Here is a 22,376-nt window from a genome sequence, read left to right on the forward strand (position 1 = left end):
AATTTTCAGAGTTGTGAAACCAACACCAGGTTTGGTCTTTAATCAGAGCTTCTGAAGTTTAAGAAAGTTTCCATAATAATCTTTAGTGGTCTCAGAAACGCATAACAATAAAGGCAACTAATACTGAAATGCAGGCAATATAGAATTTTATTTTTCCAAAATCCTGCCAGAACATTCTGCTGCTATATTAAGCCAAGGGAACCGGAATCACAAGATCTAGGGGATCTCATACGGTAAAGTACCTACACTTGTCCTTAGGCCTCGGGGTTTTAGCCTTACAGACCCACAGCCCATCAGTAGGCGGGGTCTCATTCTCTGGAAATCTTGGCGATGGGAGGGGTGCCCTCCCAGAGATCTTCCGGAAAAGGGCGGGGCTTGCCTTCCGGAACTTTTCGGACAGAGGCGGAGTCTTCTGCCGAGGGCCGTTCGGAGGAAGGCGGGGCCTACCTCGCATCAGGACCAGTCTGGCTGCACCTGCTTCCTTAGCTCAGAGCATCCCTGGAGCATCTTAAGAGGCGACCGCAGCTGGCAACCAGAGACCAGACCGTCGCAGGAGGCGTCCGCCAGATACCTTCCCCTTCTCCTGACCTAGCGCTCTGCAGCGGCGGCCTCCGTACTGACCGGAGGTCCCAGAGTTGTCTGACCATTGCAAAAGCATTTATAGCAATAGCCTCTGATTACGACATGGCTGAGATCACCAATATCCGACCTAGCTTTGGTAAGTAGAATCTGGCAAACTAAGCCTGGGGTAGGTGAAACCGTTGCAAAGCCAAGGGAGCCCAGCAGCTGGGCAGAGCGTGAAGCCCAGACCAGGGCCTTCAAGTGCCAGCCCCTCTAGAATCAGGCCTGTGGTGGTGGGTAGAATCGGGCCTACTGTGGTGGGTAGCAGGCAGTGTACGGCACCCGAACTTAAGCTATGGGCTGCACGGGCTGAGAAGGCCAGAGCCACACCGAGGGTGGGGAGGTCCAGGATGCTAAAACCTTGTATGGTGCGCTGTCAGCACTGCTGGAGGTGAGAAGCAGAGAGCTTGAGGAGGATGTGAACCCCACCTTCTGGGGGAGGAGAGGTGAGGGAGCCCGAGCCCTCCCCCTTGGGGCACGCAGGGCGGTGCCCCTTCCTCCCCCTCCCACTCCTCAGGCCTGCGGGGGAGGGAGGTGGCAAGGGAGATGGGGCATCAAGATGGCAGCTTGGGGACTGTGGGCTGTGTGGCTGGCAGCCAGGGGAGGCGGCGGCCTCTGGGGAAAGAGGGGTGCGGGGGTGGGGAGCAAAAAGGAAGCCACTCCTTAAGCCGGTCAGCTGGATGCTGGGGCTAGGAGGAAACGTGAACCCTGCAATTTCTATTCTGCATCGTAATGATGGGATCCGTCCGTAGCTACCAAATGGCGCTTGGCGCTGCTGGGCTGGGGGATGACGTGATGTCTATTTCTGGGCCTCCTGGCAGCGCCTAGGCTCTTCTTCCCAGGCCTTTGTTCCCTGTTTCCCTAGGCTGGCTTTTCAAAAAGGGGGACTCACCCGCGCTGGTGCTGGCGGGGGCCCGATCCAGGCCGGAGGGGGAGGGGCGAAAAAGGCAGAGCCCGGGGAGGCCGCTTTGTGTACCAGAGAAAGCATTACGTCATCTCAGAGCTGCTGGTCCCCGACCCAACCCTACGGGCTCCAAGATCAGTTACACTCCCTGGAGCAGAGTGGGGTAGAAAATAGGGAAGCAGATGGGAAAGAAAAGCTCTAGAAGCGAGTTTTTCCTCTGGGGGATTCCTCCAAAATGTGCTAGGGTAGCAAACTTCCTGTGCTATGCTTTGCTGGCTCCAAAATAAAAAAGAATTACCTTGTTTCTCCCTCAGTTCTATCCCAGTTTGTATGGGAGAAGCCAGTGAGAGTTGCTGTCAGCCTAGGGTTCCTCCTTTTCCCTTAAGAGATTCTATCCCTCAGACAATCCAGAAGGTTTGAGCATCCAGACTCCAGTGTTTAGGGTGGGGCCACAATCCACCTAGGAAATGGCTTTTCTCACTCCCAAGTAAAAGGTTTATGGAAATGAACAGAACCCAGTGTGCTCTATCCCCTCAATGCCAGGAAGAAGACATCAGATCAGAGAAAGTATACAGACGACAGATCACACCCATTTACTACTTGTTTGCACTGATTCCCTAAGGCTAAATCTTGATTATATTTCTTTCTTCCACTTCACCTTCTGCATTTTTATTCTTTGAGTCCTAAATTTCCAAAATAGATGTCCCTTTTGTCATCACATGAGCACCTCATGATTTTTCTTCTTGCTCTTTCTTTCTTATGCCTTCTTTCCAACATATTCTTTTCTTTTAATTGCAGTTCCAGAGTCCTTGGAAAGTTAGATGCTGTAGAGGGAATGTTAGTGGAAAAAGAAATTATCAGGCCCTTACATACTACATTTTATTTAATCCTTACAAATATCCTCAAGTGTATTCATTATTATATATATTTGCTAGATGAGGAAACTGAGGCTAAGGGAGATAAAATAACTTGGCTAAAGTAAAACAAACTAGTTAGGGTAGTGCTAGGATTTAAACCAATTTCCAGTTGATGCCAAAGTTCATTCTCATTTTACTGTGTCACGCTGGCCTACTTGACAGGGAAAAGCTATTTTAGCAAAGGAAGTGTCAATAAGCAGGGCTGGTCAGAGACTGAGAGAATTGGACAACGCCCAGATGTGTCTTGCAGATCTTTAAATCCATACAGAGGATCTCCTCTACAGAGAACTGCCACTTCTGACTTTTTCACATCTCACAGAGCACTTCATTTCAAACTCCCTAGCCCTTGAGAGATTCACCAAGCCAACACTCAATTATCCATGACCTTGGAGGACAGAAGGAGCAAGCAGCACGGGTCACTGCAATTTACTACTACTTGAAAACACTCACTTCAGCTTTTAGTTCCAACTTCCTTTTCCCACCAAGCTTTTGACTAAAACTAGACAATATCTCTGATTTTTCTAGTTCACTGTCTTGGGGGTGGGGGGAGAGAGGCAGGGGTTAACAAATACTAAAATGAAGAAGACAGTAGGACAAAAGTGGGAAACAAGGCAGAGGAGATCGCCTAGGTAATTCACAAGTGGATTCATCCATTTCTCTTTTTTTCCTTCTCTATCCTCCTGAAAGATGAAAATCCTTCTTCTTCTCTTTTACCTGCTCCACCTCTATTTTCTAGCAATAAAAGTTGAGGCACTGTAAGCAACAGTGGGGATCTCTCAAGATCACAGAGTAAATCTATGGTAGAGCCAAAAGGATCACTCAGATGTCTCCCATCCCAGGCCTTTAGACTCCCTTTCAAATCATTCTCAAAAATATACTTGTCTTGGTAGTTCCCTGCTTTTCTCTTCTCATAGAGACAATCAATATTCAGTTTTACTAATCGGTAGCAAGCAATTTTCAGGAAGTCCCTCATGGGTGAATGGAGAGCCACCTTTTCAAATTGTACCTATTCTGATTGACAACTGAACCCAATCAATTGTTCAAGCAAATATTTACTGAGCTCCTGTTAGATGCAAGAGATTCAGGGATTCAAAAATGAACAGGGTGTTGTTTCTGCCCACTCTCAAGGTGCTTACAGCTAAGGCTGCTCCCATTTTGTGAAACCTCTCCCTAACAGCTTTTATTTCACTTGATACTCTGAAAATAAATGCTGTTATTATTCAGTATGGCCATGGACACAGTCACCTTGGTTTACTTTGTTAAATGCCTTTACTCCTAATCTATATTAATATTTCAAAATATAACCACTTCTTTTCTTACCTGGTCCCAACTTTCATAGAACCATGGAATGTTTGAAGTAGAAAGAATTTCAGAGACGTTTATTCCAATCCTCATTAAAGAAATCTTTTTTAGAATATGCCTGGGCTTCCCTGGTGGCGCAGTGGTTGAGAGTCCGCCTGCCGATGCAGGGGACACGGGTTCGTGCCCCGGTCCGGGAAGATCCCACATGCCGCGAGCGGCTGGGCCCGTGAGCCATGGCCGCTGAACCTGCGCGTCCAGAGCCTGTGCTCCGCAATGGGAGAGGCCACAACAGTGAGAGGCCTGTGTACCGCAAAAAAATATATATATATATATCCCTGACTAAGGTGATCCAATCTCTGAAAGTTTTCAAATGGAGATTCACTGCCTCCTGAAGCCATCTGGGCCACCGAGAGGCAGTTCTAACAATAATTTGATTCTTTTCATTGAGTCAGAATCTGTCTTCCTGTAGCCTGTACATGCTCATGTTAGACCTGCCCTCCAAAGTAAAATCGCATCAGACCTTCTTCCAGCAAAACGCCTTAAATAATTGAAGAACGTTATTATTCCCAGACCCCTCAGCTCCAGTTCCTTCAATTTCTCCTCACTTGATATGGTTTCCAGGCCCTCTACTATCCTGCTTATCCATAATGTAGAGACATTCTGGTGTCAGATAGACCAGGGTTTAAATCCCATCACTGCCATTTGCTACTATGTGGCCTAGTGTAGATCTGAGTCCCCAGCTTCCTCAATTGTAAAGTGGGGATATTAATGGTACCTATTCAATGAGTTATTTGTTTCGGAGAGAAAAGTCTCTAACGTGATGCCTGGCAGGGATATCACAAAGGTACACAAAAAATAGCAATTTTTATTCTTGTCAGTACTAGATAGAATACTCCATATGTGTCGTGACCAGTGCAGATGAAATTATACTACCCCTCCTGTGATCTGGACATTGCACTGATAATGTAAGTTAGAATCAGCCTAATTATACTCCAAGCTTTTTGTCATCTAATCTACTAAGTTATTTTTACTCACACTCATCAAGTAAGGTCTCTCATTGCCTATCAATAGGTTTTGAAGGGCAAATAGAATTTTACATTTATCCCTGTTATGTGTAATAATATTGACCTCATCCTGTTTTTCCAATCTGTGGAAGCTGTTTTTTATTTTTTATTGAGGTATAGTTAATTTACAATATTGTGTTAGTTTCTGATGTACAGAATAGTGATTTGATTATATATTTTCTATATAAAAGAATGTTCTTTTTCATATTCTTTTCTATTATGGTTTCTTACAGGATATTGAATATAGTTTCCTGTGCTATATAGTAGAATCTTGTTGTTTATCTCTTTTACATATAGTAGTTTGTATCTGCTGATCCCAAACTCCTAAAGTGGAAGCTGTTTTGAATTGACTAATTCATTTGAACACTTACTGTGTGCCACATGGTTCTAGGACCTGGGAATACAGCAGTGAACAAAACAGTCACTATTCTTGTTACACTTACCTAGTGAGGGAAGACAGACAACTATATGTCAGGGGTAATAAGTGCTATGAAGAAAAATAAAGCAGGGTAAACGGGATATCATCTTACTTGGAGCAGTCAGGAAATGCTTCTCCGATAAGATGAAGTTTGGAACAGAGGCCTTCAGTGAGTGAGACCATGAGCCAGGCATATACTTGGTGAAAGGATGTTCTAGGAAGAATCTGGAATATGCTAAAATCACATTTATTTCCTTATTTCCCCTGCCCTACCCAAGACTTACCCTAATGAGTAGTATGGATAACTATAGGCCTTATCTAGATCTTTAAGGCCTAAACCCAGTTTGGCTTCAGTGAACTTAAGGGGGAGGAAATCCCCAAACCTAATTATCTAAGTCAGGGGCCCGATTTGTGCAGGAAAAGACAAGACTAGAGGAGGGGAAGGAAAAAAATCTGTTTCTGTTTAGTTATTTGTTTACTTAACAAATATATATTAAGTACCTGTTAGGTGTTTTTAGTGCTGAGGATACAGAAATGAGCTAAACAGACACAATTCTTGTCCTTATGAAACTTACATTCTAGTGAAGACAGACAATAAATAGTAAAATTATATGTGTGTGTGTATATATATTCTTATGTATATGTGTGTGCCTGTGTATGTTTGTGTGTGTGTGTGTGTATGTGTGTGAGAGAGAGAGAGAGAGAGAAGCATGACAAGACATGTAGAGAAAATTAAGCAGGGCCAGGAAGTGTGGGTCTCAGGGGTGGAAAAGTTTACACTTTTAAATAGGGTGGTCAGGGAAAACCTTACTAAGAAGGTGACAAGGTCTGACATTTTCCACAGTCCCTATTTCTCCCTATTTAAAATACTTGTATTTCATACTAAAAGATTTTATTATTTTATCTTAAAACACAAGTATTTTAATTATTTTATTTATTTTATTATTTTATCTTAAAATACAAGTATTTTAAATACCTGGGAGCTGAAATTTGGAACATATTTCAAGTACTTAGACGCAGAGTTCTTCTACTTCTCACCACCCACCTACTTTTATCACCCTTGGGCACCCTACCAAAACCATCCAAAATCAACCCCACATCCTTCTACCCTACCTGTCAGTCAGTCCACACAAGCCCACTGTGGCAAACCCTGTGCTGGATGCTGTGGACTATCCTCCTGAAACCAGACACAGTTCATACCCTTGTGTAACAGTTGAGGTAAATGGGTTCTCCTGTAAAAAGGTGACCTATAACACCTTAGTCGACCTGTAGCCGACCTATAGGGTGGGTTTATGTGAAACACAAATCAATATGAGCAAACCATAAGTGCTGAGGGAAGGCCAAGAAAAGAACAGGCAGTCAGGTGGGGCACTTCAGGGGAGGCTTTCCAGAGAAGATAAGTATTTCATCCATGTTTGGTGGAAAGGAAGAGCCGTGGATTGGTTGGAGAGGATGGGTGAGGGAATCTCCAAGAGAGGGGAGAAGTTCATAAGCCCAGATGAGCAAGTTTTGCTTTGGAGACTAGGTTACAGATTAGCTTGGCTCCAGCCAGAAGCACTAAGCAGGGGTGCAATGGGCAGGGGTTGAGGTCCACCTGCCTTGACACGTCTCTGGTCTCCACCTTCAGATGTGTCGCCAGTGGTCGCTGGCCTCATCGGGGCCTCTGTGCTGGTGGTGTGTGTCTCGGTGACCGTCTTTGTCTGGACATGCTGCCACCAGCAGGCAGAGAAGAAGCACAAGAACCCACCATACAAGTTTATTCATATGCTCAAAGGCATCAGCATATACCCAGAGACCCTCAGCAACAAGAAGAAAATCATCAAAGTGCGGAGAGACAAAGATGGCCCTACGAGAGAAGGTGGACGCGGGAACCTGTTGGTGGACGCAGCAGAGGCTGGCCTGCTGGGCCAAGACAAGGGTCCTAGCTCTGGATCTTGTATAGACCAATTACCCATCAAAGTGGACTATGGGGAAGAACTGAGGAGCCCCATTGCGAGTCTGACCCCCGGGGAGAGCAAAACCACTTCTCCATCATCTCCAGAGGAGGATGTCATGCTAGGATCCCTCACCTTCTCAGTGGACTATAACTTCCCAAAAAAAGCCCTGGTGGTGACAATCCAGGAGGCTCATGGGCTGCCAGTGATGGATGACCAAACCCAGGGCTCTGACCCCTACATCAAAATGACCATCCTTCCTGACAAGCGGCATCGGGTGAAGACCAGAGTGCTGCGGAAGACCCTGGACCCTGTGTTTGACGAGACCTTCACCTTCTATGGCATCCCATACAGCCAGCTTCAGGACCTGGTACTGCACTTCCTCGTCCTCAGCTTTGACCGCTTCTCCCGGGATGACGTCATTGGGGAGGTCATGGTGCCGTTGGCTGGAGTAGACCCCAGCACAGGCAAGGTACAGCTGACCAGGGACATCATCAAAAGGAACATCCAGGTGAGGAGGAAGAGTGTGTTGGGGAGGGATGGTAGGTTGGGGGAGAGAAGGGGACAAGTGGGAGGGGAGGGATGAGATGGATGGCAAAGAGGGGCTGTAGAGAGGAAGCTCTTGGCTGTCAAGGATAAGCAGTGGTCAAAGTAAGACAGAGAACCTGGCAGGTTAGGTCTCCTCCAAGAAGCAACTTCATGAGGAGAGAAGGGCAGGTAGCTTCTGAAATTTCACTTAGCGGTTGGCATCCTGATGCTGCATCCAGCTTGCTTGGAGCGGGCTGGCTCACCAGTCACAGACCCATCACTTCAGGGATAAGGGGGCTAATTTCTAATCCAAAATGTGTGATCTTCCTCTAGTGAACTTATTTCTCACAGCTGAGAAACTGTGAAATCAGTAATTTTCCCTTCAGCTTCCCTTTCCCAACCCAAATATAGAGATGTAAGTAGTATCATCTGTATGACTTTTAACCATTTTATAAATGAAACTTAACTGCTTCACCCTTTGGGCCCCTTACCCAAGCCCAAACCTTTGCCACAGATACTTCTCTCCCCGTTCCTCCTCTCCTCCTTGTTTGCATTAGAAGGGGGATGAGAGCCCTCCATCCTGCCTCCTCTCCACTGGGCCAGCATTGGCTCTTGAGTTATTTCAGGGATGCAAGAACTGTAACCCCCAGCCCCACTAGTTCATTTCCTCCTCAATCTGGGAGGCGTGTAGCTCTGTGGTTCAGCACGAGGGCTCTGGATTCAGACTGCCTGGCTTCACCTTCCAGCTCACCACTCTGCAACTGTGTGCTGTGGATGAGTTACTTAACTCTTCTAAGCTTCTATTTCCCCATCTGTAAAATGGAGCTGATAATATTGCCTTCCTTATGGGTTATGAGGATCCAATAAGATAATGTACCTGGCATACCATTGCCCTTATGGAGCTTTCACTTCAGTGGAGGAGAAATACAAAAAAATCTTGGCAATTATCACATAGTGAGTATGGTAGGTGCTATGAAAGAAGTTGTTGAAATTTTACACTTAGAGTTTCATTCCTTTTTCAGGATTTACCATAAGGAGTTAATAGCAAGGACTTTGAAGTCAGACCTGAGTTTGAATCTAAATTCTACCCGTTAAGTGACCTTGAGCAAGCTGCTTAAATTCTCTAAGTCTCAGTTTCTTACAGGAATTAAGATGATGAATTTACATAATCCCTAGCCCATAGTAAACCTTCAATAAATGGGAACCATGATTATTATTACTATTATTATTTCTATTATTAATAAAGTTTGATCCCTGGGAGAGATATATGATTTGTAGGTATTTATATTTTGTTTTGACAAAGTGAAGGAGGAAGACAAGGGAGGCCTGGATCAGTGGAGAAGAGGGTAGAAGGTTCAGAAAGGATATCAGGGCCACTAAAATCAACTGCACTTTTCCCAGAAACAGCTCTGCCTGTAGATGCCTTACTGATCTCTTACTGCCTTCTTCAGCTGCCATCCCACGCCAGACTCAGTGGGGAGGCAGGAGGCTCAGGACTGGAAGGAGGCTTCCAGGCCAGCAGGGCTGAGTGTGCAGTGAGCTCCCAGAAACAAGGTTTGGCCACTGCTGAAGGGCACTGTGCAGTGCCAGGCTGGGGAGGGGAGGGGAGGCAGGAAGTGGCTCCCTCTGAACGTGTGTTCTTACCCCCTCTGCTGTGTAGGCGCCTGTCCCACTGCAGCCAGCCCAGCCATGCCATTGCCCAGAGAACCACTGTTGCCACGTGGTCCACTCAGCTCTACCTCACAGGGGCCGGGGGAGTCCAAACATTTCAAAGACCATTAGAGGCATTTGGTCAGGGCATAAACACTGGTCTGTTGCCAGGATACAATGAGACATCCCCGAGTCCAAGACAGCAAGAGTTCTTATATCCTCTGAGGTTGGAGTCAGAAGGCCTGGACAGAAGCTGCAGTAGTGACCTGTCTCATCTCCCTGCATCCCTTCCCCTCTCCTTGCATTTCTTTTCCTCCAGATTCTGCCAACCGCTCCCCTGATTCCTGACTCCCCTTTATAGCAGCTCCAGTGCTCTACTTCCTGCCTTCATCTAGCTCTCCTTGCAGGGTGGTTCTTTCCCAGCACAGCCTTCGCTGGAGCACCAGCCTGGTAAATCCACCAACTAGCTGGACTCCTTCAGACAGCTCATGCAGTCGCAGCCCACGGCTGACTGTGGAGGATGGCTCTGTACCAAGCTGCAGCTGGGAAGACACTGGCAAGGAAAGGGACTGATTTGGGCTGGGAACAAAACAGCCTCAAATCCAGGACACTGGGCAGGGAGCACAGACAATGGCATTTGCTAAACTGCCCGGGGCTCTTGGGGAGAGCCAAGCTTCTTTCCACTTTATTAACACCCTTCAGGAGGGATAAGCCGGGGCTGGGATCCTGAGCAACGCCCTGAGCCAATCCTGAGCCAATCCCGTGGAAGAGGCTCCAGACAGGACACCCAGAGCCCCTGCAGCACCACCCCAGAGCCTTGCAGCCTCCCAGGTGTCCTAAGCCTGTTTTCCCCAACCAGTGCCAGTGGGTAGAGCTGTGTTGCATCCTGGGTCGTGGCTGTCATCTCTCTAGTCACTCGTCCCCCTGATTCCCTAGCAGTACAGCCTCAAAATGTCTACCCTAAACCCTCCCTACTGTAGCCAAGAACCTGCCCTTTCTGGATCTCCCCATATGGCTCATCAGTTAGAGCTGCTTTGGACTATTCCACACTGTCTGTAAAGAGCTCTTTCTGGTCTGGGTAAGGTACCCCCTTATAATAATGGAGCCAAATGTTCCTGGGCGGAGACTGGTGAGAACTGCATTTCTCTAGACAACCACCCACCCCTAACTGCATTTCCTGACCTTTAGCAGAAAATTCAGCTCTTGTCCTCTCCGTTATTACAGTCCACTGCAGTCCAGTTGAAGAAGCCCTGGACTGGTCATGATTTCTGATTCTGTCCATTTCACTGACTAATTCTGGGCAAGCAGTTACCTACTCGGCCTCAGTCTCCCTCTAGGCTGGATCACGAAGGCTAATGGATTGATTCTGTGAGAGTACTCAGCTCTTAGGAATATACAGAAAGATATAAGAAGCATTAAAAATTAACACTCAATTATTAATGAAAAAAGTTCACAGTATAAACTCTATAATGCCCAAAACTCTCTGAGTTGGACTTTGGAACTGGATTTTTTTTTAAGTGGCAGCTTTTTTTTTTTTCCTAGTATTTTATTCAGATAGAAATAAAAAAGTGAATTTACATTCCCATAATACATCCCCCACAAGGAGAAGGGGGGTGGTTCAGCGAGGGCTGGGGTTAAAGAAGAGACAGTGGGAAAGAAGTGATTTACAAGGTGGATAATAGAGAGTTGTTAGACTCCTAATTTCTTCAGGTCACTGTTTCCCAAACCATTTCCTGTCTTTGTACTACCAGATTGGTGTTCATGACCTGGGACAATGGTCATGGGAATGATAGGATTCTTAGAATCTCAGATTTACAAGAGACCTTGGAGTTCATCCAGTCTAGTCAAAAGGGGCTGAAAAGAGAGAAAGAAAAAGGAATGTCAGTTATCCAGGAACAATAAAGAAAATTGCTATGTAAAATAAGTAAATAAATAAAACCACACACAAAAAAGAAAGCTATATTTGTGTATTGGGGAGAAGACAAGGAGGGATGTGATTGAATGTTGAGGTTTTTGTTTCTTTTGTTTTCTCATGACTGTGATTTATGTGTAGCCCTGAGAACTTCTAGCCCCAATGAAGGTTTATTGAGGACGCATGAGTCCTCCTCTTTGCAAAGATGCTGTGGCTAGAAAAATCACTGTGGGCGGGGCCCTGCTAATTATAAGAAATAGACTTATCCCTCGCTTAAGTATTTCCTTCAGCTGAACGTCTTCTTTAGGACCACTGCTCTTGTTCCTCTTTTCCACGGAGTGAGAAAGGATCCCGCTCTCTGAGAGCAAAGCCTCCCAGCTCTGTCAGGCATGGATAAAACCCTTTCTCCCCCTTGTCCTTCTGCTTGCCTGCCCCCCAACAGGGTCTTTACCTCACTAGGCCAAGGGGCTGGGAAACAGAGTTCGCTCCCAGCCCTTGACAAAGAGCCCTTGACAAAGAGTCATTGACAATGCCGCTTGGAATGGCAATTGGGTGGAAAGAGAAGGGGAGGGGGGAGGGGGAGACTTGAAACTCCAGGCCTTCAATGCAGAATGGAATGGCATTCAGGTGGTGTTGTGGCTGCAGACTTGGGCATCACAAAGGGGCAGCTGAATGGGGATGGGCGTTCTGCCCATGTAAAACGGCCAAAGATGAAGGGTGGGGGGGATCAGATGGAGAACAGTTGTCTGAGGAGTGATTTTAGGGGAGGAAATTATTGTGAAGGTAACCAGAAGTTGTCCACCTTCCCAACGAACTAAGGAAGGGGCACGGGATTTAAATTAGGATGATTTTGCTACAATGGATGATTTAGGAAACAGTTTTTTTTTTTTGAAACAGTTTTAAATAAATAACCAGAAAACCTAAGTATAATCTTGTACTCAATGTTATTTTTACAAATAAAACTCTTTTTTTTTAACTTTCTTTTTTTTTTTTAATATTTATGTAGTTTAGCTGCACAGGGTCTTAGCTGGGGCATGCAGGATCTTTTAGGTGCAGCATGCAGGCTCTGAGTTGTGGCATGTATGTGGGGTGTAGTCCCCCTGCATTGGGAGCACAGGGTCCTACCCACTGGACCACCAGGGAAGTCCCCAAGATTGCATATTTAACATTTAGATACCAATATTCAGGGATGGTCCCAGAGATAGGTATCAAAACTAGTTAACATTTCATTATTCATGGAAATGGAGGGGAGCAGTGGCCCAAATAATCCAGAAGTTCTTTCTAGATCAGCCCTATCTACTGGATGCTATGATGGTGGAGATGTTCTATATTTGCACTGTCCAGTATGGTAGCCACCGGCCACATGTGGATACTGAGCACTTGAAATATGGCCAGCGTAATTGAGAAACTAAAATTTTAATTTTATTTCATTTTAATGAATTAAAATTTAAATAGACACATGTAGCTAGCGCCTACTGTATTGGGCAGGCCAGTTGTGAATGTTTTAGAAGGCATTTAATTTTCTTTTTCGTGAGGGATTACTTTCCTGATGCCATTTGGATGTGGCTGATAGTAAAAATGAGCTTACCTTCTCTGACTGCATTCTGACTCGTCAAAAGGAAGCAGCCCAGAAGTATACTGGCTGGCAAGGGCAACCAGCCTGTGATTGTACACTGGCTGAGGGTACTTCCCATGGATATAGTCAAGAGCCAGCTGTATGTTAGGGGTAAGGAAAAGATGTGGGGCTTCAATCTAGCAGAGAATACCATGGACATCTTTTTCAAAGTCTATTTTCTTTTGTACTTCAATTTCAAAAGCTAATGGCTAAGTTTAACATTCAGTCACATTCAGTACCCTACGAGAGACATTTCCATATGCTCCTGGTATGAAATATAGCCTCAAGAACTTTTTTAAGCCAAATGGAAATATTATCACAGGTCATTCCTCGAGGTGACTTAAGACATAATCAGAGCATCAACTATTAGGGTTTTTCACTGATGAGCTAATTAAATTATTTACTGCTGTTGTTCTTGACTGCACCAGACACACCTGAGCAGGCAGTGCACTAGCCCATGAGCTTCTGGAGGGTAGGGGTCTTCTTTGTGCATCATTTCAGCCCTAGCTGCTAGCAGAGTGCCCGGCACTTAGTGAGTGCACAGCAAGTCATTTTGGTGGGTATGTGGCGTATGTAAGGCTGGTGGTCAGTTTGGTCTATTTTTGTTCAATCTAAGAATTCTCAGGTAGGTGACATTCCTTTGGGGCTATGAAGAATACAAGGAATAGGAGTTGATAGTGGAGGAATGATTTGGTCTCGAAATTTTTTTTTTTTGTCTCAAATTTAACTTATTATGTCCTAAAGTCCTCCTATCCCACCTCCTTTTGTTTTCTTTATCCCAGCCTCATCCCTGCTTCCTAAGCTAGAAACACAAGAAATAGCCCTCCATCTCTTCCCTCTCCCCTATATTTTCATCCAATTAGCTGCCCCAACCGAGAAAATCCTGACAATTCTTCCTGAGACATATCCTACCCCAGGTCCATCTCCTCTGCCACAGCCCTGGTTCCAGGCCTCATCATTTCTTCCCTAGCCTGTTGCAGCAGCCTCTTAACTGAGCTTTCTGACTTTGGTCTTTCTCTACTTTAGTTCCTTCTCTAGCTTTCACTCATATTATTATTAATATACTAACAACAACAATAACTGTCGCACCTATGCCTACAGACTTCCTCTTGCCTGGGTGCTGCGGCTGGCTCTGCTGTTTGCTTAGCTCACCCCCACTGCCCTTCACCTTCGCCTGACCCACCTCTCTGGGTTCCTGGCCCGTCCCTCCTGCCAGCACCCCAATATCAGGCACACTCTCTCCTCTCAGCATTCTCTGAACACAGCCTACCCTTTCAGCACCCAAAGACTTTGTACTGGCCATTCTGCCGCCCTGCCCCACGGGATCTTCTCTCTGCCCGTTGCCTGTGTCTTTTACTCACCCACCATCAACTCAGCCCAGACGTCAGCTGGCAAAGCCTCCACCTGAATCTCTCAACAGCACTGAGGATTTTTTTTTTTGGCTGTGCCACGTGACCTGTAGGATGTTAGTTCCATGACCAGGGATTGAACCCAGGCCCCCAGCAGTGAGAGTGCAGACCTACCCACTGGACCGCCAGGGAATTTCCAGGCTTCTCACTTTTCTGACAAGTAAACATGTTTGTTTACATCTCTGTCTCTTCTAGTGCGTGATAAGCTCCTTGGGAGCAAGAACTGAGTCCTATCAGTTCTGAATCCCCAGCACCTGGCATGTAATTAGTATCCAAATGTTTTTTTTAATATATATATAAATTTATTTATTTGTTTTTGGCTGTGTTGGGTCTTCATTGCTGCGCGCGGGCTTTCTCTAGTTGCAGCGAGGGGGGCTACTCTTCATTGCAGTGCACAGGCTTCTCATTGCGGTGGCTTCTTTTGCGGCAGACCACGGGCTCTAGGCGCGTGAGCTTCAGTAGTTGTGGCACGTGGGCTCAGTAGTTATGGCTCACGGGCTCTAGAGCACAGGCTCAGTAGTTGTGGCACACGGGCTTAATTGCTCCGTGGCATGTGGGATCTTCCCGGACCAGGGATCGAACCCGTATCCCCTGCATTGGCGGGCAGATTCTTAACCACTGTGCCACCAGGGAAGTCCTCCAAATATTATTTAAAATGTTCTTGGAGGACTGGAGGTTTTGTTTTTTTTTTTTTCAAGCTCAAAATAGAGCCTAGCATAAAATTTCAAAGTGGGGAAACAAAGTTATAGGTGGCTGGAGAAGACACTCTGAAGGTCATACACTGGGGCAGGCGGAGCAGGTGTGGATATTCACCTTGTGAAATGGAGGCACAGGCTTCAGAAAGTTCAGGGACTTGCCCAGGGCCAGCTGGTGAGTAATTGGCCAAGTTACTCAAACTTAAGTTTCCTGTCTCCCACTATACAGTCTTCAAAACTTTTTTTATGGCAAGAACTGAATGAGGGACTTCCATGGAGGTGCAGTGGTTAAGAATCCACCTGCCAGTGCAGGGGACATGGGTTCCATCCCTGGTCCGGGAAGATCCATGCCGTGGAACAACTAAGCCCGTGCGCCACAACTACTGAGCCTGCGCTCTACAGCCCACGTGCCACAACTACTGAGCCTGTGTGCCACAACTACTGAAGCCTGCGCGCCTAGAGCCCGTGCTCCACAACAAGAGAAGCCACCGCAATGAGAAGCCCGCGCACCGTAATGAAGAGTAGACCCCGCTCGCTGCAACTAGAGAAAGCCCGTGCACAGCAGCGAGGACCCAACACAGCCAAAAATTAAAACAAATAAATAAATTTGTTAGGGGTAAGGAAAAGATGTGGGGTTTCAATCTATCAGAGAATACCATGAACATCTTTTTTAAAGTCTATTTTCTTTTGTACTTCAATTTCAAAAGCTAATGGCTAAGTTTAAAGTTCAGTCACATTCAGTACCCTACGAGAGACATTTCCACATGCTCCTGGTATGAAAAAAATTTTTTTTAAAAAAGAACTGAATGAGAGAATAGGAGAGAATGCACATCTCTGGTACACACTGTGTGCCAGGCACTGTGGTGTTTTACAAATTCTAAATTATCGAATCCTCTTACTAATCCTGGGAAGTTGGGACTATTTTTATCGCCATTTTAATCGCCATTTTATAGATGAGGAAGTGGAAGTAGCTTGTCCCAGGTCAGACAGATGAGAAGTAGAATCAGGATTTGAATCCAGGCCTGTCTGGCTTCAGAGTCTGCGCTCCTAAATACTAGGCTATGCTGTCTCTCCCTGCAAATGATTTTATTTAGTATCAGGATTATGATGAGAACATTTCCTTTTTCCTCCGCATGCTTTCTGTGCTGTGGCCTGCTCCCTCCGCCGGGATTCTCACCTGCTCTTTCTTCTCCCCAGAAGTGCATTAGCAGAGGGGAACTCCAGGTGTCTCTGTCATATCAGCCTGTGGCACAAAGAATGACAGTGGTGGTCCTCAAAGCCAGACACTTGCCGAAGATGGATATCACCGGTCTCTCAGGTAGCAGCTATTTACTTCAACCTATTTCTTTTTTTCTCTTTTTTTTTTACATTTGTTTTAATTGGAGTATATTTGCTTTACAATGTTGTGTTAGTTTCTACTACACAGCAAAGTGAATCAGCTATACGTATACATGTATCCCCTCTTTTTTTGGATTTCCTTCCCGTTTAGGTCACCACAGAGCACTGAGTAGAGTTCCCTGTGCTATACAGCAGGCCCCCATTAACTATCTACTTTATACATAGTATCAATAGTGTATATATGTCAATCCCAGTCTCCCAATTCATCCCCCTCCCTTCCCCTCTTGGTATCCATACATCTGTTCTCTATGTCTTTGTCTCTATTTCTGCTTTGCAAATAAGACCTAGATGTGTCTATACCAATTTTTTCAGATTCCACATATATACGTTAATATACAATATTTGTTTTTCTCTTTCTGACCCACCCCACTCTGCATGACAGTCTCTAAGTCCATCCACGTCTCTACAGATGACCCAATTTCATTCCTTTTTATGGCTAACATTCCATTGTATACACGTACCACATCCTCTTCATCCATTCCTCTGTTGATGGACATTTAGGCTGTTTCCATGTCCTGGCTATTGTAAATAGTGCTGCAATGAACAGTGGGGTGCATGTGTCCCTTTGAATTATGGTTCTCTCAGGGTATATGCCCAGTAGTGGGACTGCTGGGTCACATGGTAGTTCTATTTTTAGTTTTCCAAGAACCTCCATACTGTTCTCCATAGTGGCTGCATCAATTCACATTCCTACCAACAGTGCAAGAGGGTTCCCTTTTCTCCACACCCTTCCCAGCATTTATTGTTTGTAGATTTTGTGATGATGGCCATTCTGACAGGTGTGAGGTGATATCTCATCGTAGTTTTGATTTGCATTTCTCTGATAATTTGTGATGTTGAGCATTTTTTCATGTGTTTGTACTTCAACCTATTTCTACCTGTCCGCGCCCCACCCACCGCTGCCCCTTGCCTGTGACGCAGACACCCCCTCTCCACCTTTCAGGACCCCTGGCTCCTCTCATTGTCCACCCATTCCTCTCTCTGGCTACATTCTCTTCCTGATGAATGTAGCTGGGAAGGTGCTTTGGTTAAGCAAATGGGGTCTCTACATTTGGCGAGGTATCCTCAGTGCTATGCATGCCTGCTGGGTGCTGTGCCCTCGCTCCAGGTGAGACTCAGCAACAAGCCTGCAGGCTTTGTTAGTCCCTGTGCCCTTTAAAATGCTTCTTGGTGTCGTGGGCTTTCTTTGGCCCTGACTCGAGGTGGCTGTTCTGTTCCATGCCTGCCTGGTTTCCTTGGCCCCTTGTCCAGGTGGGCAGACGTGTACACAGCCAGTGTACACTTAGTGTGCAATCACTAAAGACCACACGGGGTGGGGGATGGGACACCAAGGAGATGAACAGCAGAAGCCCCTCCTCCCCAACCGGAAGCCACCATTGTATAGGAGAGGACTGTGTCATAGGCCTGTCTCCCTTTTTCTGATCTCTTTGGGGGCCCCAGATCCTTATGTCAAGGTGAACGTCTACTACGGCAGAAAGCGCATTGCCAAGAAGAAAACCCATGTGAAGAAGTGCACTTTGAACCCAGTCTTCAACGAGTCTTTCATCTACGACATCCCCACTGACCTCCTGCCCGACATCAGCATTGAGTTCCTTGTCATCGACTTCGATCGCACCACCAAGAACGAGGTGGTAGGGAGGCTGATCCTGGGGGCGCACAGTGTCACAGTCAGCGGTGCTGAACACTGGAGAGAGGTCTGCGAGAGCCCCCGCAAGCCCGTGGCCAAGTGGCACAGTCTGAGCGAGTACTAATCCTCTTCTCCTTGCCTCTAACCCCAGGGCCGGGCTGGGCAGGGACGTGGTGGGGAGAGAGATAAACAGAGAGAAGTGGACTCAAAACCTCATTTTAGCTGTAGAAGAAAATTTCTTACAAAACAAACCCCACAAAGAACACCCCACATGACCACAGCTGCAGATCAGTTCTTAGCGATGATGATTTTTCTCCTTTGCAAGGCACTAGGAAATCCCTTTTTTTTCTTCTTTTTTTATGGGGGAAAAAAAGAGAGGGAAAGACCTCTACAAGTCTATATATAAAAATGTAACCTTATACTTGCATGTCTAATACAAACTGAAGAAATTAGCCTAACTGCCAACATCAAGGTACAGATTTTAATCCATGAAAATTGTGTTTTGTGCCGAATTGTATTTGCTGACTACCTGAAATTGGTCTCTTTTTACTGGGCTTCTCTAGAGTTATTTTCACTCCCCACCTCTGTGGAAGAATCTTTTGCTCTTGTAAAACCTCATGTTTTTATCATCCCCATCTTTTCTCCCTGTTACCTCTTACATTTCTGCTCTTTGACTGAGCGCGAGGTCCAGAGGTCTGTAGTAAGCCAAGAAACAAAGGTGGAACGGATAAGGCAGGGTTTGCAGGAGAAAGAGTACTTGCAAAATGAGGTATGTTTGTTATTAGCTCTCCTGCTATGAATGGGTAAAAGGCAGTCCTTGATTAATTTGTGATCAAGTACACAAAGACATCAGACTTTTAGGTAGAATTTGGGTTTACAAAACTAGATGACTTGTCTAAAAAGAGCTTTGGCGACTTCAAATTCAGCTACAGGATAGTACCAATGAATACATCCAGCTGATCCCAAATGTAGGTATGAAGACAAGGAAAGGAAAATGAGATGACTGCCATCTCCCTTTGTAACTGTGTCTGGAAGGACAGCCGTTCGTTGGTTGATAGTTTAGAAATCATCAGAGTTTTGAAGGATTAAACTGGCCTTTGTTTTTCCAGAAATGCTGAAAACTGAGAAGTTTTAAAGTCTTCTCAAGTAGCTTAGATGAGGTTAGTTTTGCTTTATAAGGAAAAGGGACTTCAGAAATTATTCTTTCTCTTTAAATTTTTCAATCATGGCTCTTAAAAATAACTAAATGAGTACCTGTGACTAAATTAGTAATAAAGATAACTTGGACTTTTTCAGAACATCCTTTCCCTGAAAACAAAGTGCTTAGTTCTTAGGACTTCTGAATCTCAAGATAATATGAAGGTATGGGTAACCACAGAGTTCAATCCTCCTCTGCCAGTGGACAATAGAGGTTGAGAGATTCAGCATCTTGCTGGGATTAGAATTCACATCTCCTTATTCCTAGACCAGCCATGTCTCTTAGAGTTGAGACTTTTCAGATGGCAGAGACTTCACTGACAATAAGTAAGCCTGGATAGGCAGTAGATATTTTTGCCAGCCTGAAAAGGAACTCAAATAAGCAGCAGCTTGAACCAAGGCCTGAAAGATTATCCAAGATGGAAATTCCACATTCATACAAGAACATCACTATCTGACTTGCTTCTGAGAAGGGAGTTGAAGAGCTGAGTCTCCGTGGAGAGTGGTGATGTTGCCTTTGACATTCCCTTAACTCTGTGGATTTAAAACCAATCTGTTCCCCGCCCACCCCCCATTCTTTTTTTTTTTTAACCTGGATTCTTGACAATGCAGAGCAGCAGTTCTGAGCAGGCACAAAGCCCACTCTCTGTTCTTGTCCCTGTCATCCCACATCCCCCATAATCTGACTCACAATCTCATCATCAGTTGGGTTCACACCACCAGTCTCTATCCAACACTCCATGGAATGTAAATACTGTATCATACGTAGAAGAAAATAATTTTTGTTTTCTAAAAATGCATTTTGAGATAGTTTCATGTAAATCTGACAGGAGCACTCTGAAGCCCCATTAGGAAAAATTTTAAATGGTTCCTCTTCATCGCCTTAATGTCTAAAGATCAGAAATCGCTGAGCAACCCGCTTTTGTTTCCTTCCCAGAAACAATGCAAAGCAACAGGTGGAGATAGTCTGGCCTTTGCCCTGCTGTGTGTGCCTCTGTAGCTCCTCCTGACATAAGTCTGGGAAAGCAGCCTCACCCAACTCCTCTCTTCCCCACCTCCTTGTAGCTTTATTCCTTGCATTCTTTGGGTCTACTGAGCAGTGGGTGGTGAGGTGGCAGGGAAGGAACCAGTAGTTCTGTAGCCTAGGAGCTGCCTCGGTGTCTTTCTCAGAAAAATGGCAAAGAGGCAGACAGTACAGGGTTCCTCCCTCCTACCTCAGGCCTGATCCATCGTGCCCTTGACTTTGCTGTCCCAAAGTTTCTTAGCTGGCTTTGGCTTTCACATTTGTTCCTCCCAGAGCTAACGGATAAGGGTGGAGGAGGAATGCCTACTCCTAAGAGTCAGTTAAAAGACAAGAGAGTCACATTCTAGCTTTTGCACAAGGCACTCATGGTCAGGAATAGGTTAGGGAATGGTCACTTCTGATTTTCCAAGAGTCAGTCCTTCTCTGCTGATATCTTGATTCCTTTGGGAAGACAAGAGTTTTTCTTAATAACAAAAGTCCCTTTTATGAGTTAGTCCTTCCTTCAGTTCTTCTCAGTGGAGCACAGCCAAGATGTACATGTTCGTGAGTGGTGCTCTGGATGTGCAAACAGATAGAACTGGCTCATGGGACAGGGGCGGCTTGCTCAGGAGAGGGAATAATGCAAGTCCTTTTTCTTGGAAGGCTTTTATTATGGCCACGATAGTGACATTGCCCTCACCATGCTCCTTCTCTGATGTGGTCGTCTTTCTTTACCTTGTGTCTTCTCTTGTAAAAATGAAACTCAAAAATAAAATAAACGTGTCAAATTAAAAAAAAAAAAAAAAAACGAAAAAAACGAAAAAGCTAACATGAATTGTGTGAAACTGCATAATGCTGTAACGCTAACCTACAATATGTAATGCTATCTTGTATGTTGAATTTGTTAATGCACCACACAAGTGCAGAATAAAGACTGATTCACATTAAATAGGCCCGGTGACATCAGCATGATTTTCTTGGAAGCTGGATGACTATGAATGATGTGAACATTCAGACTCCAATAGGATAGACTAGGGCATGTTCTCCAAAGCATGGCCTCAGACCACCTGATTCAGAATCATCTGGGACACTTGTTAAAACATGCAGATTCCAGGCTCCAGACTGACAGTCCTTTTTCTAGTCCTTCTGTTTTCCTCTTAAAATGTAATATTTAAGATCATAACCACCAGAGAGAGAGAGGATGGCTTTTAGTGCTGAGAATTAGTCTGCCCCTTTCATTGGAAATATTTCCAAAAGCAATGCTGAGACTGGCTGATTCTGTTCTCTTATTTATTCATTAGTCAGGAAATATTTTTTAATCGCGTCTCTATCATATGCCAGGTACTGGGGATACAAGACATTGATGAGCAAGAGTCCTACATTTGAGGAGCTTAGAAGAAGACAAGCATTAATCAATTAATCACACTAATAAGTATTTAATCACAAACTGAGAAATGCCCTGAAAGAAAAGGAACGCTGTGTGTACACGCAAGTAGTAGAGAGAAAGGAAGCAAGAGAAAAGGTTTAAAACTTTTTAAAGTTTCAGTTAAGGAACTATAAAACATTTTTGAATTGCAAAACTAACATCCTAAGCATATTATAAGAACACTAGAAAATAGAGAAGAGAAAAAAAAAAATCAAGATTCCAAAACCTTAACAACCATTTTGTCTTCTAGTCTTAGTTCCTGTACATTTATTCCCCTGATACATTACTCAGGATCATTGTAGAAAACACATAAAATAAAGTACAATTCATAGGAACTGGAAAAAATCCACCTACAGGCAAACAGTATTAATTTGGGCATATCTCCTTCCAATCTCTTTGAACTACTGTATGATTCCAATCATAGTATGTATATAATTTTGCATATTACTTTTTTCTAACATGATAATATAATAACAATGATGGTATGAGTATCTTGGCACTCAAGATGTTTTTGGCTATAATTAACAGGAAACCCAATTCAAATTGGCTTAAACATTAAGAATATGGATCGGTTCACCTAACTGGAAGTCCAGAGGCAGGTTAGGCTTCAGAGTTGACTCAGCAAAAGGACACTAATACTATGAGGGGCCCAGGTTCTTTCTGTGGGCCATTCTGACATTCAACGCTAGCTTAATCATAAGGCTTTTATATTTATAGAAGCACCCCCCTGGGACGGAGGGGAAAGGACCTCTCCTA

General features: G+C 44.9%; 1 protein-coding gene across 3 annotated transcripts; it reads left to right on the forward strand.

Moving 5' to 3' along the window:
- Positions 1-384: 384 nt before the first annotated feature.
- On the forward strand, positions 385-21,148 carry SYT11 (synaptotagmin 11). Of its 3 annotated transcripts, none has more exons than XM_027095138.1 (4): positions 385-718; positions 6,854-7,671; positions 16,167-16,287; positions 17,808-21,143. In XM_027095138.1, exons 1-4 carry the CDS (start codon positions 685-687, stop codon positions 18,116-18,118), a joined length of 1,284 nt encoding a protein of 427 aa, XP_026950939.1. In that variant the 5' UTR covers positions 385-684; the 3' UTR covers positions 18,119-21,143. The 3 variants fall into 3 exon arrangements, with proteins under 3 accessions (XP_026950939.1, XP_026950940.1, XP_026950938.1); XM_027095139.1 differs by having other exon boundaries at positions 16,170-16,290; XM_027095137.1 differs by having other exon boundaries at positions 391-718; positions 16,167-16,290; positions 17,808-21,148.
- Positions 21,149-22,376: the final 1,228 nt, after the last annotated feature.

Source organism: Aethalodelphis obliquidens, unplaced genomic scaffold (assembly GCF_003676395.1).
Source record: "Aethalodelphis obliquidens isolate GAN/ISIS:26980383/991018 unplaced genomic scaffold, ASM367639v1 scaffold90, whole genome shotgun sequence".
In the NCBI taxonomy this organism is placed as follows: Eukaryota; Metazoa; Chordata; class Mammalia; order Artiodactyla; family Delphinidae; genus Aethalodelphis; species Aethalodelphis obliquidens.